Source organism: Neovison vison, chromosome 9, assembly GCF_020171115.1.
Source record: "Neovison vison isolate M4711 chromosome 9, ASM_NN_V1, whole genome shotgun sequence".
NCBI lineage: Eukaryota > Metazoa > Chordata > Mammalia > Carnivora > Mustelidae > Neogale > Neogale vison.
The window spans coordinates 52,430,138-52,444,597 of NC_058099.1; the positions used below are offsets into that span (position 1 = coordinate 52,430,138).

General features: G+C 38.0%; 1 protein-coding gene across 4 annotated transcripts in view; it reads right to left on the reverse strand.

Annotated features, from left to right (window-relative positions):
- Nucleotides 1-577: 577 nt before the first annotated feature.
- Nucleotides 578-14,460, reverse strand: part of CCDC171 (coiled-coil domain containing 171) — a 292,691-nt gene continuing 278,808 nt past the window's right edge. For all 4 annotated transcript variants that reach the window (XM_044265626.1, XM_044265625.1, XM_044265624.1 and 1 more), the window contains one exon: nt 578-2,640. In XM_044265626.1, coding sequence (XP_044121561.1) covers nt 2,428-2,640 — 213 coding nt within the window. In that variant the 3' untranslated portion in view covers nt 578-2,427. The remainder of the gene's footprint in view (nt 2,641-14,460) is intronic.

Below are 14,460 nucleotides of genomic sequence, written 5' to 3' on the forward strand. Positions count from 1 at the left end.
AAAAAGCATATGGTATAAAAATTACTATATTTGGTAGTGAATACTAATGATCACTCAGGAGGCCCATCCTTCAGTTTCTTTGGCCTTTAGCATCTAGTTGGTTATAAATGTGACATGATTTAATTTGATTTAATAATCTTTTTGAATATGTGGTTCAAAATTGACGGTATAAAATGTATCTGTAAAATCAGATGCCCACATATATGGAGAGATAGATACATTTATTTTTGGTGTTATCCCATTAACAGATGGTAAAATGAAGGCAAGAAAAATCCAGGACTGTCCAAAGCTAAGTTTACAGAGGTGCTTGTTCCTCTTAAATCAGTAAACTCTGGAAACAGATTCAACACAAACCTACACACAAAAAGACATGTTAAGTGATATAAGGTAACACTGTTTTTCTATAGTGTGGAAATTGGAAGTGACGTCACATAAACTACGAAGCTGTATATCAACTTCTATACAGATAATGTCTTAATCATTGTACAGAATGACAGAAGAAAGTGTTTTGAAATACGCAGAGATTATTCTATGATCTATACAAAAACAATAATATTTTCTGTGTTACAATAAATTTGTGAGTTGAATTTCCCGTGTGTTATGTTAGGCAGGGTATATTCTGTAATATTCAAAACCCGGCATGGTTAATAAAAATAATTCCAGGAAGGAACTAAGAGAGGTTTGGTTAAAGATGTAATTTTACTTCACATAAACAGCTTTCTAAATTACACTGGCTCAGTACTGTAAGAAATAGGATTGTGTCACATGGTAGGACAGTCATAGTTTCACTTCCGATGGCATAAGTCACTTGGCTAATTTGGCTAATAACATCAATAGTTAGTATACAAATTTTATTTACCAAGGCCAATAAAAAGAATTCTCAGAAGTTGCATTATATTTGGATCAAATGTCACTGTAAAAACAAGACAAGATAGATTCCATAATATACACTGTTATTATCTAATGTATCCATAATGAAAAACTCCATCATGAAAAATAGTATAAAATATGGATTTTGTATCAAAACTCTGTCAAAAAGTACAGTTCACATCAGAAGTTAATAGCACCAGGGAGTTAAACGATTAATACAAAAACAAATACATATTACAGATATTTCTTTGTTCTTCACTTACCATGATGCAAACTGCAAGGATTTAACCTTTAAGGGTTAAAGAGTTTAATCAATGTCAATGTCTGATCTTCTGAAGGCGATAAAGAACAGTCTGTCTAGCGATACCCAACAGAACATCACTTTGTCAAGCCACAAAGCGCCCAAAAGCTTGTCAAGTAAGTTACCAGAAACCTCTTTGTGGTTAGAACTCAGCTCCTTCCTGCTTGACCTATTATTTGATATTTGACCACTTGGTTGCAAGACACTTGCTCTTTCTAGCTGAAATGTCACTGGGGCATCTTGTCAGCTCCCCGACATCTCGGCCTGACATACAATTTTACTTTTGTGTGCTACAAGGCAGAAAATGCAGGGCAATGGCCTTGTTTTAAATTCTGTCAGCATCAAAGATGGGCGTCACTCTGGGGTCCTACCAACAACCCAAACAAAAAAGGAGTCTCTTTTGAAGGTCAAAACAGCCATTACCTTGAAGTTTTTCAGCTCGTACTATTTCGTATTACCTGCTCTCCTCGTGTGGGCACTGTCCTTAGGAAGGGCCTAACCATACCTCAGAAATCCTGCCGGCACGCTCATGCTACTTCCTCATCAAATGCAGACTTGATAAAAGGATGAGTTTTCAGTGCCTGCAGGGACCGGATTCAGCAGTTAACTTAACTTGTTCAAATGGGCAAGTGGTATCATGTAGCTTTACAAGGAGCAACCTGACCTTCTCACATTGACCAGGAGTGACATTATTGTGCAGGAGGGAAAGCAGTCCCATCATTTCTGTTTTGCACAACCTGCTTAAAGTTTGCAACTAAATGCTTGTCTTCAGCCGAGCTGACAAGAGAGAAGAGGGGGCTCAGTGAACCATGGCAGGGCTGCCATGAAATGACAGGAATCATTGGCATACATTTCAAATAGCTCTTTCAATCCTATTAAAGTATTGCGGTCCTGCTTTAAAATAGACAAGTATGAAACAACTTTGATAGATAGAGACTAAAATGGCTTATTGATTTTTTTAAGTCTGAAGGAAATTACCCAAAATGTGTCATTCTTTAACATTTAAAAATATGTTACATAAAAATGAGCCACTGCGATAATAAATAAAACTTAGAAGAAAAAGAGTTGGTTATTTCATTATTCAAGGAGACTTAGGTACCTGCACACATCAAGATGTCACACGATTCTTAAAAACTCACTGCCACTTGTGCTGAAACAAAATTCAACTGATAAGAAAAATCCCCCTTCAAAACAATTTTAATTGTACTGTTAACTCTTCCTGCATTTTTTGTTTGTTTGTTTATATCATAAAGTCATTATCCAATCTGAGTTGGTCGTTTGGCATTGGCAGACATAGTCGCTGAAGAGGAGTGAGATGACGTCAGAGGATTTATAAATGTCTCCTTTAAGAAAGTGTAAGTTGTGTCCAGTTCAGCTTGCAAAGGCAAAAAATCCCCCACACCAACTGTGTCCGCAGGAAGAGCAGCTCTTGAAGGAATGGAGAGATTTGAATGGTCTCGTGATCCTACCTACGATATAAAGAAGAAAAAACAAATAAACATAGAGTTGAAAGTGCAGAAACAGAATAAAAAACCAGGAACAGGGAAGTGAAGGCTAATAATCATTGTAGCACAAGATGGGGTGGAAATGTTATTTTTAATTTTGCCATAGTCTATATGAAAATATGTAAATATTAAATTGTTTCCCAAGCATGTGTTCGAAGTCATGAACTCTGCTGGAGTTTGCCTAAACACTGAAACATTGTATAAAACTTTTATAAAGTTATTGCATCAAACAGTCAGTGCAATTGGGCCTTTTTGCCTCTGCTTCCATAGGCAATCTCCAGAAACCAATGCCAGGAGTGTTTATTTCATTATGCTATATAATATGTGCTCTATAATATGAAAGATCTGACTGCTGAGAAAATGAACTGTGGGTATTTATGTTTTTAAAATCTATCAGCCTGTCTCATTTAATTGACAAATATGGCCCAAAGAAAAATAAGTCAATTCTAGTGACCTCTAGGAAATAGCACAGTGAGAAATAAAATGCCAGGGAAATGAACTTTTTTGCCTTTTCCTTTGATAATAATGCTACCGCTCTGTTTCAATAAAAACTGTTCTATTAAAAGTATTTGGAAATCATGTATCAAAATGTGGGATTGCAACATGGAAACTATTTGCCACGTATTTTAAAACATTACTGGTTTCCAGAAACTACTAGAAGTCAAATCAAGAAAATCCGCACATCCCTGATGTACTTGAAAACAGAATTAATATTTTGACGAAGCCTTCAATAACACTGATAACCCGTAGTTAACACTTAACATGAACGAAGTCTTATCAGTAAAGCAAATAGGTATTGTTATTTTATGATATTTGTTGATAGTAAGTAACTATTGATCAATCGTATGTCAGAATTTTCCAGATTCCCAGCAAATAAATGTTCTTGAGATAATAAGCCTAGCTATAGGTATCTCCATAGGTGTCTCCATTAAAAACCGCACTTTACATTTCAGAGTCTTAAAAAAAAAAAAAAAAAAAAACCTCTTTTTGGCAGATTCTCTTACAGTTTTAGCAATAAAATTGCAAGAACTATAAGGATCTGCTTTATTATGTCACATTCTATAAAACCACTCCTACATGCAAAAATAAGAGGGAAGCCATCACTGGCTTTAGGCAAATATTAGCAATGCAACTGTTGTATATGTTACCATTTTTGTGGATTTTTTTTAACTACAAATGGAGAAAAATCGATAGCTGCATCTAACACCTAGTTCAGCAATTTTCTTTGATCTCTGTTCTTTTGATTTCTTGATACTCCACTGCAAGCCTACAGCTCATGGAAATCATCCCTTTTTATGCTGAAGCTTAAAAAAAAAAAAAAAAAACAACACCTGAAATGACCACTTGAATGCCGTTATGAAGCAGAGGGGTTAGCTGATCCCAACGGAAGGAAAAGACATCCCAAGATCAGGTGTTGACCCTGATTAACAACGTTAATAAGGTTTCATTTGCAAAACTGGAATACTGGACCTGAACAGAGGCATCTCATTCCATCTGAGGCCACAGTTTCAAATTCTTGCACTTTTACAGCTCCTAGAATCATCTTTTCTCATTTTTTTTTTCTGTATGTCCAAATGGGCAGCATCATCCCTGGTTGATATTGCCACTATGAAGACTCTAGTGCCATCTACTAACTTCTGCTTCTGTCAGACCAGAGGGCAAAGGGAGATCCAGAAAGGCAGGAGATGGTAGGGCCTGATTTTCTTCTTAATCAAACTGAGGGATAGCCACAGTATTCTTTATTATGATATAAGAAAACCATCGGGGGAGGCTTCAAAAGTTTGTTGTTACGTCTTTATATCGCAAGTTCTGGTCAAAGAAAACTATACATGAGAAGAGAGAAGTGTGTAAAAGCGAACCAAGGTAGTTCAGGGAGTCTCAGAGGGTATTTTGTTCTGATGCCTTCGACCAGAGCAACAGAATCGCGCCACACGGACCAGTCACCCCTATTGGCAATATTAAAGGTATACGTGATTTACTCCAATCTAGATTCTGTTCTTGGAAGTTTCCTTTCTTGTTCTCATGATTCCATCAACCCATCTAATCTAACTTTTTTTTTTAACTACATCATCTTGAAATAGGATGTTGGGTATTTCCCTAGTATTTCAAATCAGACTCACTTTTTGCATGTTAGCTTCTGAACTTTTATGTCTTAACAATGGAATATAACTTCTAAAAAAGAGATTTTTTTAAAGATTTGCACTCCCAAAAGGTATGTCCTCCACCAAGTGCACAGATTGACTTTTGTGTAAATGAAAACACATTTTTTTTTTTTTTGGTAGGGTAATTTGCTATACTCCATACACTGCTAGAAAATAGGTTCCCCCCCCCATGAAATGGGTGGGTGGGGGGGATCTGATTTTTAAGTCACTTAATAGCTTGTAAACAAGCCAGCAAAAATTCTGGTGAAATCTTGATTTGAGAATGTGATGCTAAAAAAAAACAAGGAGGGGAGGAGGGAAGGGATGGGGTGATGGACATTCAGGGGAAGGTATGTGTTATAATGTGCACTGGGTATTATGTAAGACTGATGAATCACAGAGCTGCACCCCTGAAACAAGTAACACATTATATGCTTAAAAAAAATTCACCAAGAAAAAGTAAATATGAACTTTTTTCTTGTTACAAATAGTATCCAGAAATATATCACAACACTTTTAATATAACACAGACAGTAAAAGACAGTTAAATAACTTTTTTATCAGAAACCATTAAAAGTTAATATTCACCACCTGATCTTACATTTTAAATCCGTAAAGTCCATGAATTACTTTTTAAACTGCTGAGGTGTTCTGATACTCTCTCATGTAAATCTAAATTTAAGCAATTTTTCAAAAAGAGATTAGTTACCTGAAATAAAAGCTAGGTGTCAGGTGAATCTTTATGGAAGCACTTTTATTTACTCAATAAGCTGTAAATGATTCTATTCGAACTGTTACAGTCCATCAGCTAAATACATATTCACAATACAGAATGTGTTCACTATATTTCTGCATTTTAAAATTTTTATGAAATACAATAATTGGACATGTCTAATAGCTATTTTTCAAGGCTTTAATACCTTAGTCTTCCAAGAGTGTTTTCCCAACAAAAAAAGTAAATAAAGCATTAGTCTAATAATACAATAATCACTAGATAAGTTGTCTATAAATGAAAGCCATCTTGCAGACCAAGGCTCCCGAAACAATAATACCAAACTATTTGTCTCCAGTGTGGCACATACGATCGAGTTAAGTCTTCGGGAATCAAGTATTCTGAAAAGTGCACGGTAGTGTGATTTAGTAAGCTGCATGCCTGGGTTTCTGCCAGGCACATCATAGGAGCTGGACAGGAGAGCCAAAGACCACGGTTTTCCCTCCCACTTCTGTTGCAGACTAGCTGGGCCATTTCCGGCATGGGAATTAGTCCCTGCACATAGCACATCCCCTTGCCTATAAAATAAGGAGCTACACCCTTTACAGCTCTGAAGTTCTACAGATCCACCAAATTCCATGCATGATGGCATATGACATAATCTTAACACCCAAATTTTGTGAACAATGTTAACCCACAGATCAGTTTTCCAAATACAGTAGTTCAAATTTTGAGGGGACAAAGAGGGAGGAATGCACATTGCACATGGTTCTCTAAAAGGTTGCACAGAGGGACGCCTGGGTGGCTCAGCTGGTTAAGTGGCTGCCTCGTGCTCAGGTCAAGATTCCAGGGTCCTGGGATCAAACCCCACCATGGGGTTCCCTGCTCATTGGAAAGCCTGCTTCTCCCTCTGTCCCTCCCCCGACCTTCATGCTCTCTCTCACAAATAAATAAAATCTTTTTTTTTAAGTGCACATGTAACAAAATTAGCCACAGTTTAGATGATGTGGCTTCATTCAGTTAAATTCTGTAGTACCTTTTTTATGTCTTTGACCCCCATGATGATGTTGGAAGCTCTGTAAACTATTGACCGGTCTCAAGTAGGTTGTGCAAAGACACATAAACTGATGGAGAAATCCAAGTACCCACCAGAGGGCCTTCCCGTGAGGCTCTCGCCATTACTACTCCATCTACTACAGCATTCTTACCACTGGAGACTCTGAATGCAATATCACAGGGTATTCCACCTTCCACAGACTTCATGTTAGTTAACCAAATTCTACCCATCTTCCAGTTCCACCATGCTGGCGTCATGGGACATTAAAGTCTGCACGAAGTTGGCAATAATGGCAATAATCATATATATAGTTTTCTCTTGTGGAATGATCTGTTATATACTTGAAATATATATATGTATATATATGTATTTGTATATGTATATGCATATATATACACACACAGGCACATATAACTATACTATACTATACTATATACTACTATATACTACTACTATAGTATACTACTATAGTATACTACTACTATACTATACTTTACTATATACTACTATATATTATATACTACTACTATACTATAACTGCACTTGACAAATATTTGTGTGTGTGTTATATGTACTTGCTATGTGCATTCACATGCATACATTATATATATATATATACAGACAGGTACATATATGCATGTGTACATATAAACATACACATACACCTGCTATCACATCATTAACTATTTATTCCTTGTAGCTACCAATCCTAACTTTGAGTTACCAGTGCCAAACCTGTAGGGATATTTCATGCATTCTTTTCCCTGTAAGTCATGAAATCTTCCTGCAGACCAGTTTGGCTCTTTAGCTCATTCTCATCAAGACATGTGGGATACGTGAGTCAGGGGAGTATTGTAAAGGAGTTTCTAGATAGGGAACAACTTAAGAGGCCTTGAACCGAGAGTTTAAGAAGGAAGGGCAACCAGAGAGATAGAAGCAAACAGAAAAGAGAGATGGAAGATGTTAATAACATACCTGATTCACGTTGCAACAGTTTTGTCCTCAAGTAGACATTCAACGATGGTTCAAGAGCCGGAGCTCTAAAGGCGATCTATCTGGGTCAAATTTGGCCTTGACTGCTTGGTTAATGCAGCAGAGTGACTGGAAGAGCAGCCTTGAGTCTTTGTGGCTGCCTCCAAGCACGTCCTTGGCTATGGGGCCATAGGGCTCTTTGTTCCCCTTGTCCAGCTTTGTCTACCATTTCCTCCCTTGTACTCTGCAATCCTGTCAGATGGAACTTGTGAGCCCCTTATACACCTTTAATATCTATTATTTCATTTAATCCTTATAACAATCCTAGGAGGGATTGTGTGGACACATTTTATGTTTCAAATTCCCCTATACACGATGCCCCAACACTTCACACCCACCTTCTACCTGTCCACTGCCAGAGTATCCTTCTGTACTTTGTGAGATGAGGGCTCCCACCACCTTTCAGACTCTGCTCAATGTTTCCTTCTTTGTGAGGCTGTTCCAGATCCCCGCCCACCTTTCCCTAACACCCAGTCACACTTCTACATTCCCTCATGACTGTCTAGTTTTCTATTTTTACTTATTTGTATGCATTTACAGCTTCCCTACAAAATTATGAGTACCAGGGGCAATGGAATCAGGACTTTGCATTCCTAGCACTTAGCAGTGTATCGAGGGCTAAATAAGATTTCTGATGAACAAACAGCTCACATGGTGTTGGTCTCCTATGGCTAATTGGTTATTTCATGTATATACAGATTTTGCCCCCATTCAAAGCAGCACAGTATACTGGAAAGGATATGAACTCTGAAGTCGGAGAGACCTTGGGCTTCATACCTGATCCTGCCATGTATGAACTGTGAGACCTTTGACAAGTTACTGAGCCTGTGTCAGTCTGCATCCTTAACTGTGAAGGAGGAAGAATAATCCCTCCTAAGGTTGTTACAAGGATTAAACGAAAAAAAATAGATATAAAAGGTAAGCATTCCCTTCTTCCCCTTTCCCTCAACTCTTCTCAGATGATAATAAATTCTAAATTTATAATTTATAATTATAGCTAACATGTACGAGCATATATGTCAGGCACTGTGCTAGACATTATCTTGATTCTCACAACAACTCAATGAGAAAGTACTACTGTCACCCTCATTTTGCAGTTGAAGGACCGGGGCTCAGAGAGTACAGTAAATTGCTTCATGTTGCACAGCCTGGAACATGGTAGACAAAGGTGTGACTCTTGGTCCATCTGATTCTTCTTCAGATGGCTTGACCACTACCTTATCATGCTGCCCCAAGAAGACTGGCTCGGGCTTATTTTATATCCAGAACTGTTCCATAAACAGAGCAGTGGTTCAACAAATCTCTGTGAAGCTGAGAAATAAAAGTACATAGATTGTGCTAGAGGATAAAAATAAATGTTTATATTTTTGATAACATATTTTATTATAGTCCCACATTTGACTATCAATGGTGCTGGAGTAAATACATAGATTTTACAGCATTTACATAAAATAAACGTTCTAGTCCTTCACCAAAGGAGCTTATATATTGCTATATTCAGAGATAAAAGTCAGCACTGAAGTTTTAAGTGACGCGCGAACATTTAAACTTTAATTTTAAATTACTTTAAAGATGTCTTGTGCCTGACAAGATAACAATTCCCATTTTCTTCTGTGGATGTTTTGATTTCCTGCCATGACTGAGGTTGGAAAAACAGTAGAAGAATTTTCCCGAAAAACTTTGGTTCTATCTTTCTCTACTTTCTTTCCCAACCCTGTGCTCCTCGCCAGCTCCCGCCCTGGTAATTCTGATACACCTGCCAGGAGCAAGGTCAGAAATGGTCAAGAAATGCAAAGGTGACCATTTCTTCCTCTGTGTCTTAGAAACACATAGTTGCAAAAAATTCAAAGGGAATTTGAAACATAAAATGTGTCCACACACTCAGAGATATATGAAGGTACAAAAACTGAATAAATAAAAACTTGGGCAAACTCTTTAGAAAAAAAATGCCACTGGAAAACTGAAACGAAAAGATGATAAAAGTACTGTAACACATATGACAGCCAGAAGATTGACTTGCTTTTTTTTTTTTTTTAAGATTTTATTTATTTGACAGAGAAAGAGAACAAGTGGGGGAGGCAGCAGAGGGAGAGGGAGAACCAGACTCCCAGCTGAGCAGGGAACCCAATGCGGGGCTCAATCCCAGGACCCTGGGATCGTGACCTGAGCTGAAGGCAGATGCTTAACGATTCAGCCACTCAGGCACCTCTAGAGTGACTTTCTTAACTAACAATAGACTCATGCTATTAAAGAAAAAAAATCAAATTAGAAAGCAGGCTAAGTGTAGTCTAATATTAAGAAAAACAATGTGGATGGGGCACCTGGGTGGCTCAGTAGGTTAAAGCCTCTGCCTTCGGCTCAGGTCATGATCCCAGGGGCCTGGGATTGAGCCCCGCATCGGCTCTCTGCTCAGCAGGGAGCCTGCTTCCTCCTCTCTCTCTGCCTGCCTCTCTGCCTACTTGTGATCTCTGTCTGTCCAATAAACAAATAAAATCTTAAAAAAAAAAAAAAGGAAAAGAAAAACAGTGTGGAGATTCCTAAAAAAATTAAAAATAGAGCTACCCTACAACCCTGCAATTGCACTACTGGGTATTTACCCCAAAGATAGAGATGTAGTGAAAAGAAGGGCCACATGCACCCCAATGTTCATAGCAACAATGGCCACAATCACCAAACTGTGGAAAGAGACAGGATGCCCTTCAACAGATGAATGGATAAAGAAAATATGGTCCATATATACAATGGAATATTATACAGCCATCAGAAAGGATGAATATCCAACTTTTGTATCAACATGGATGGGAATGGAGATTATGCTGAGTGAAATAAGTCAAGTAGAGAAAGTCAATTATCATATGGTTTCACTTAACTTGTGGAGCATAAGGAATAACATGGAGGACATTGGGAGATGGGAGAAGAAAAGTGAATTGGGGTAAATCAGAGGGGGAGACAAAGCATGAGAGACTGTGGACTCTGAGAAACCAACTGAGGGTTTTGGAGGGGAGAGGGGTCAGGGGATGGGGGAGTCTGGTAGTGGGCATTAAGGAGGGCACATATTGCATGGAGCATTGGGTGTGGTGCATAAACAATCAACCTTGGAACACTGAAAAAATAAAATTAAGATGCTAAAAAATAAATTAATTTTAAAAAAAGATTGGGTTTAGCTGTAACAGAAAACTCAAAATGTCAGTGGCTTAAACAAGATAGTTTATTTCTCTCTGATACGACTGTTTGAAGCTATCAGGAATTCCAACAAAAGAACAAAAACCAAGAAAAAAAAAAGAAGAAGAAGAAACGAAAAGAAAGAAAGAAAAACAAAAAGGAACACAAACTGCCTCTATCTTGGGCTCCATAGCCTCGGTATATGCCTTCTACCTCAGGGCCCAAAATAATTGCTTAAGTTTCAGCCATTTGTCTGCATTCCGGATGGAAGAGAGACAAGGAGGAAGCACGATTTACATTTAAAGACACTTCCTAAAATCACAAACACTTTTGCTTACATCCCATTGGTCAGAAGTTGGGCTACATGTCTAACGAAACTTCAGGGATGTCAAAAGTGTAACATCCCCCGCCACCCCAAGTGGACCAGGTAATATTCAGAGGTTTTATTACTAAGAAACAATGGGAAAACAGGTATCAGGAAACCCTGGCAGCCTCTGCCTCAGATATAAATTGGCCTTTTGGTTGGAAAGTGAGGAATACAATAACCTATAAACATGAAAAAGTGCTAAACCTCATTCCTAATTTTAAAAAATGCAACACAAGGGGCACCTAGATGGCTCAATCGGTTAAGTGTTTGACTGTCGGCTCAGGTCATGATCTCAGGGTCCTGGGATCAAGCCCCAGGTCGGGCTCCACACTCAGAATGGAGTCCAATTGAGATTGCCTTCTCTCTCTCTGCTCCTTCCCCCAGCTGGTACAGGCTCTTCCACATGCGCTCTCTCTCTCTCTCTCTCTCAAATAAACAAATAAAAGAGAGAGATGCAATACAAAACATACCAATGAAGACAACCCTTCACCTATAAGATAGGCAAAAATATAAATGTCTGATGATACCCACTGCTGGGAGACAAGCTCAGACCACGCAGGCAGGGATGCAAGCTGGTACAACCTATCTGGAAGACAGAATTTTAATTGTACATGACCACTGATCCAGCAATTCCACTGCCAGGCATTTCTTCTTAGGCCACACTCACAAAAGTTCACCAAGGTGAACAGAGCGATGTGTTCACTGAAGCATTTTTGTTTTGTTAAAGAAAAAGAGTTTTTAAGTAAAACTAAAGGACCCCTCCAACCGAGTGCCATTCAAGTGAAATGACACATAGAATATAACCATCAAAAAAAAAAATTAAGGTGAATATGTAAATACTAATATATAAATATGTCTAAGTGGGAAAAAAAAAGGTTTGAAATTATATGTGTGTGTGGATAGAGAGAACCCACTTATATTTTAAAAATAAACAGAAGACACAGGTGTACATATACTTATTTTTCTTTCTGAAAAAGGAATCACAAGAAAGCGTTCATTATCTCTGGGGTGTGGATGGTGGGGGGTGGTTTTGAAAGTTCAAAATTTTCTTTCCCTGGTTTTTATCTTTAAAACTATTTGAACCAGGGCATCTGGGTGTCTCGGTAGGGTTAAGTGTCTGCCTTCAGCTCAGTCATGCTCCTGGGATCCTGAGATTGAGTCCTGTGTCGGGCTCCCTGCTCAGTGTGGAGTCGGCTTCTCCCTCTCCCTCTGCCCCTCCTCCCTGCTCGTGCTCTCTCTCTCTCTCTCTTGCTCTCTGTAAATAAAATATTTAAAAAAAAAAAAACTACTTGAACTATGAACAAAGGTTATGAAACTGACAGTTTGCAAAAGTAAAACTACAGTTGATTAACAAATAAATGGGAAAAATGATAACCTCCAATAGTCATCAAAAATGGAAAGTAAAAAAGTATTTATTTGTTGCCAATCAAAACTGCATTTTAAAAAATTTTGATACTAAATATTAGTGAAGGCATTATGAAATAGGCATTTATAAGTTGGTAGTGATGTAGAAATTCATAGAACCACTTGGACTATAATTTGGCAGCTGCCTTAAATGGATAATACCATTTGATCTGACAATTCTAGTTATGTCTAGGTTCCATATATCAATACCAACAGAAAAAATTGGAAATAATCACAAATGCAACAACAGAAGTATCTTTAAGTAAACTATAGCCATTTGGCGGAATATTATACAGCCATAAAACTTATGGTTATGAACTTACGGATAACATGGACACATGCTTAGGTTTGACTAGGGGTCAGAAAACTTTATCTGTAAAAGGTCAAATAATAATTCATGCTTTGCACACCATACGTTCTCTATCATAACTACTAAATCCTGTCGTTATCACTGCAAAGCAGCCATAGATAATATAAAAATGAATTAGTATCCCATGTCCTATAAAACTTAATTCCTGAGCACTGAAATTTGGATCTCACATAATTTTCACATCACGATATAGTCTTCTTTCTCTTTTTTTTCAACCATTTAAAAATGTGAAAACAATTCCTAACTTGCAGGCTATACGAAAACAGGCGGCAGGCGGGTTTGGTCCACAGGCCTCAGACATTGCCAACCTCTGAGCTAGACCATCTATGTGAAAAGGTTATACACGAAATCACATAGGATAACTTGCTCTGAGTTAGTGGAATTGTTGGCATTTTTTCCCAAAACTTCTGCATTTTCCAAATTACCTACAACAAGCATGCCTTGCTTTTATAACCAAAACTTTTATTAAAAAAAGACTAATTTTATGTATACTGAAACCCATATTCTAGTACAGTTATGACTCTGAAATGTGCAGTCGAAATGAAAACGTAATTGGTTAAAGGCCTCAGAGGGTAGGTCTTTAGACAAGTGGTTTGCAAGTTTTGAAAAGGTCTTAATTTCTTGGAGGCCACTTTCCTATTTCACCTTCTTCTGTATCTAACCCAGAGCCACAATCTCAAGTGGAGCAAATACAGATAATTATATGGAGTGACTTGTCTCTCAACCCCGCACAAAAGCAACTCCTTATGTAGAGTGGCTACTTACAACTTGTGCTCCTTCGTTTTATTCCAAATAGCACTTCCAGCTGCCAAATTACAACTTCTGTGGTCAGAATGTACACATGTCACACTCTATCTGGGAACCATTAGGCAGAAGTGTTCTGACCACTTTTTCATTACTCAAGAATTTCCTCTTAAACTGCTACATCTTTTTGATTCACTGTCAAAAATTTAATAATAACCTGAAAGCTATAAATTTAGACCTTTTTAGCAGTATGTTTTTCCCTGGGTGGAATTATGACCATGCACTTGGGTAAAGAGGAGAAGGGAAGTTGTTTGAAAGAGATGACTTTCCTAAGTCTTAGTGACATTGTATCTGTCGATCACTCAACAAAATCAGCAATAAACTCACATTTGGAAATTTGAAACTCATTTTTTCCCATGCCCCCCCCACACACTGCTGTTTTAAGTTACATTCCCTCATTCTACTCCATCACACCCAAAATTTCTAGCAGTTCTTCACAGAATGCCACGAACAGTCTTTATTCCCTTCGACTGCTGCTACAGCTGGGTCTTTCTGGAGTGGCTGGTTACCTTCAGTTATCTTCAGCTAAAAGAACATGGTCTCTCTATCGCCCAGTGAGAGAGAGAGAGAGAGACCCTTCAAGATGGAAGACAAATCACATGATCTGAGGTCCACATCTGCGGAATGCCTTCACATCACAGCAAGCACTGGGGAGTGTGTTCCAAAACAAATCACTTAGCTGGCAATGACATTTCCTTTACATGATAGGCAGGAATGTTCTTTCTCATAGAAGCG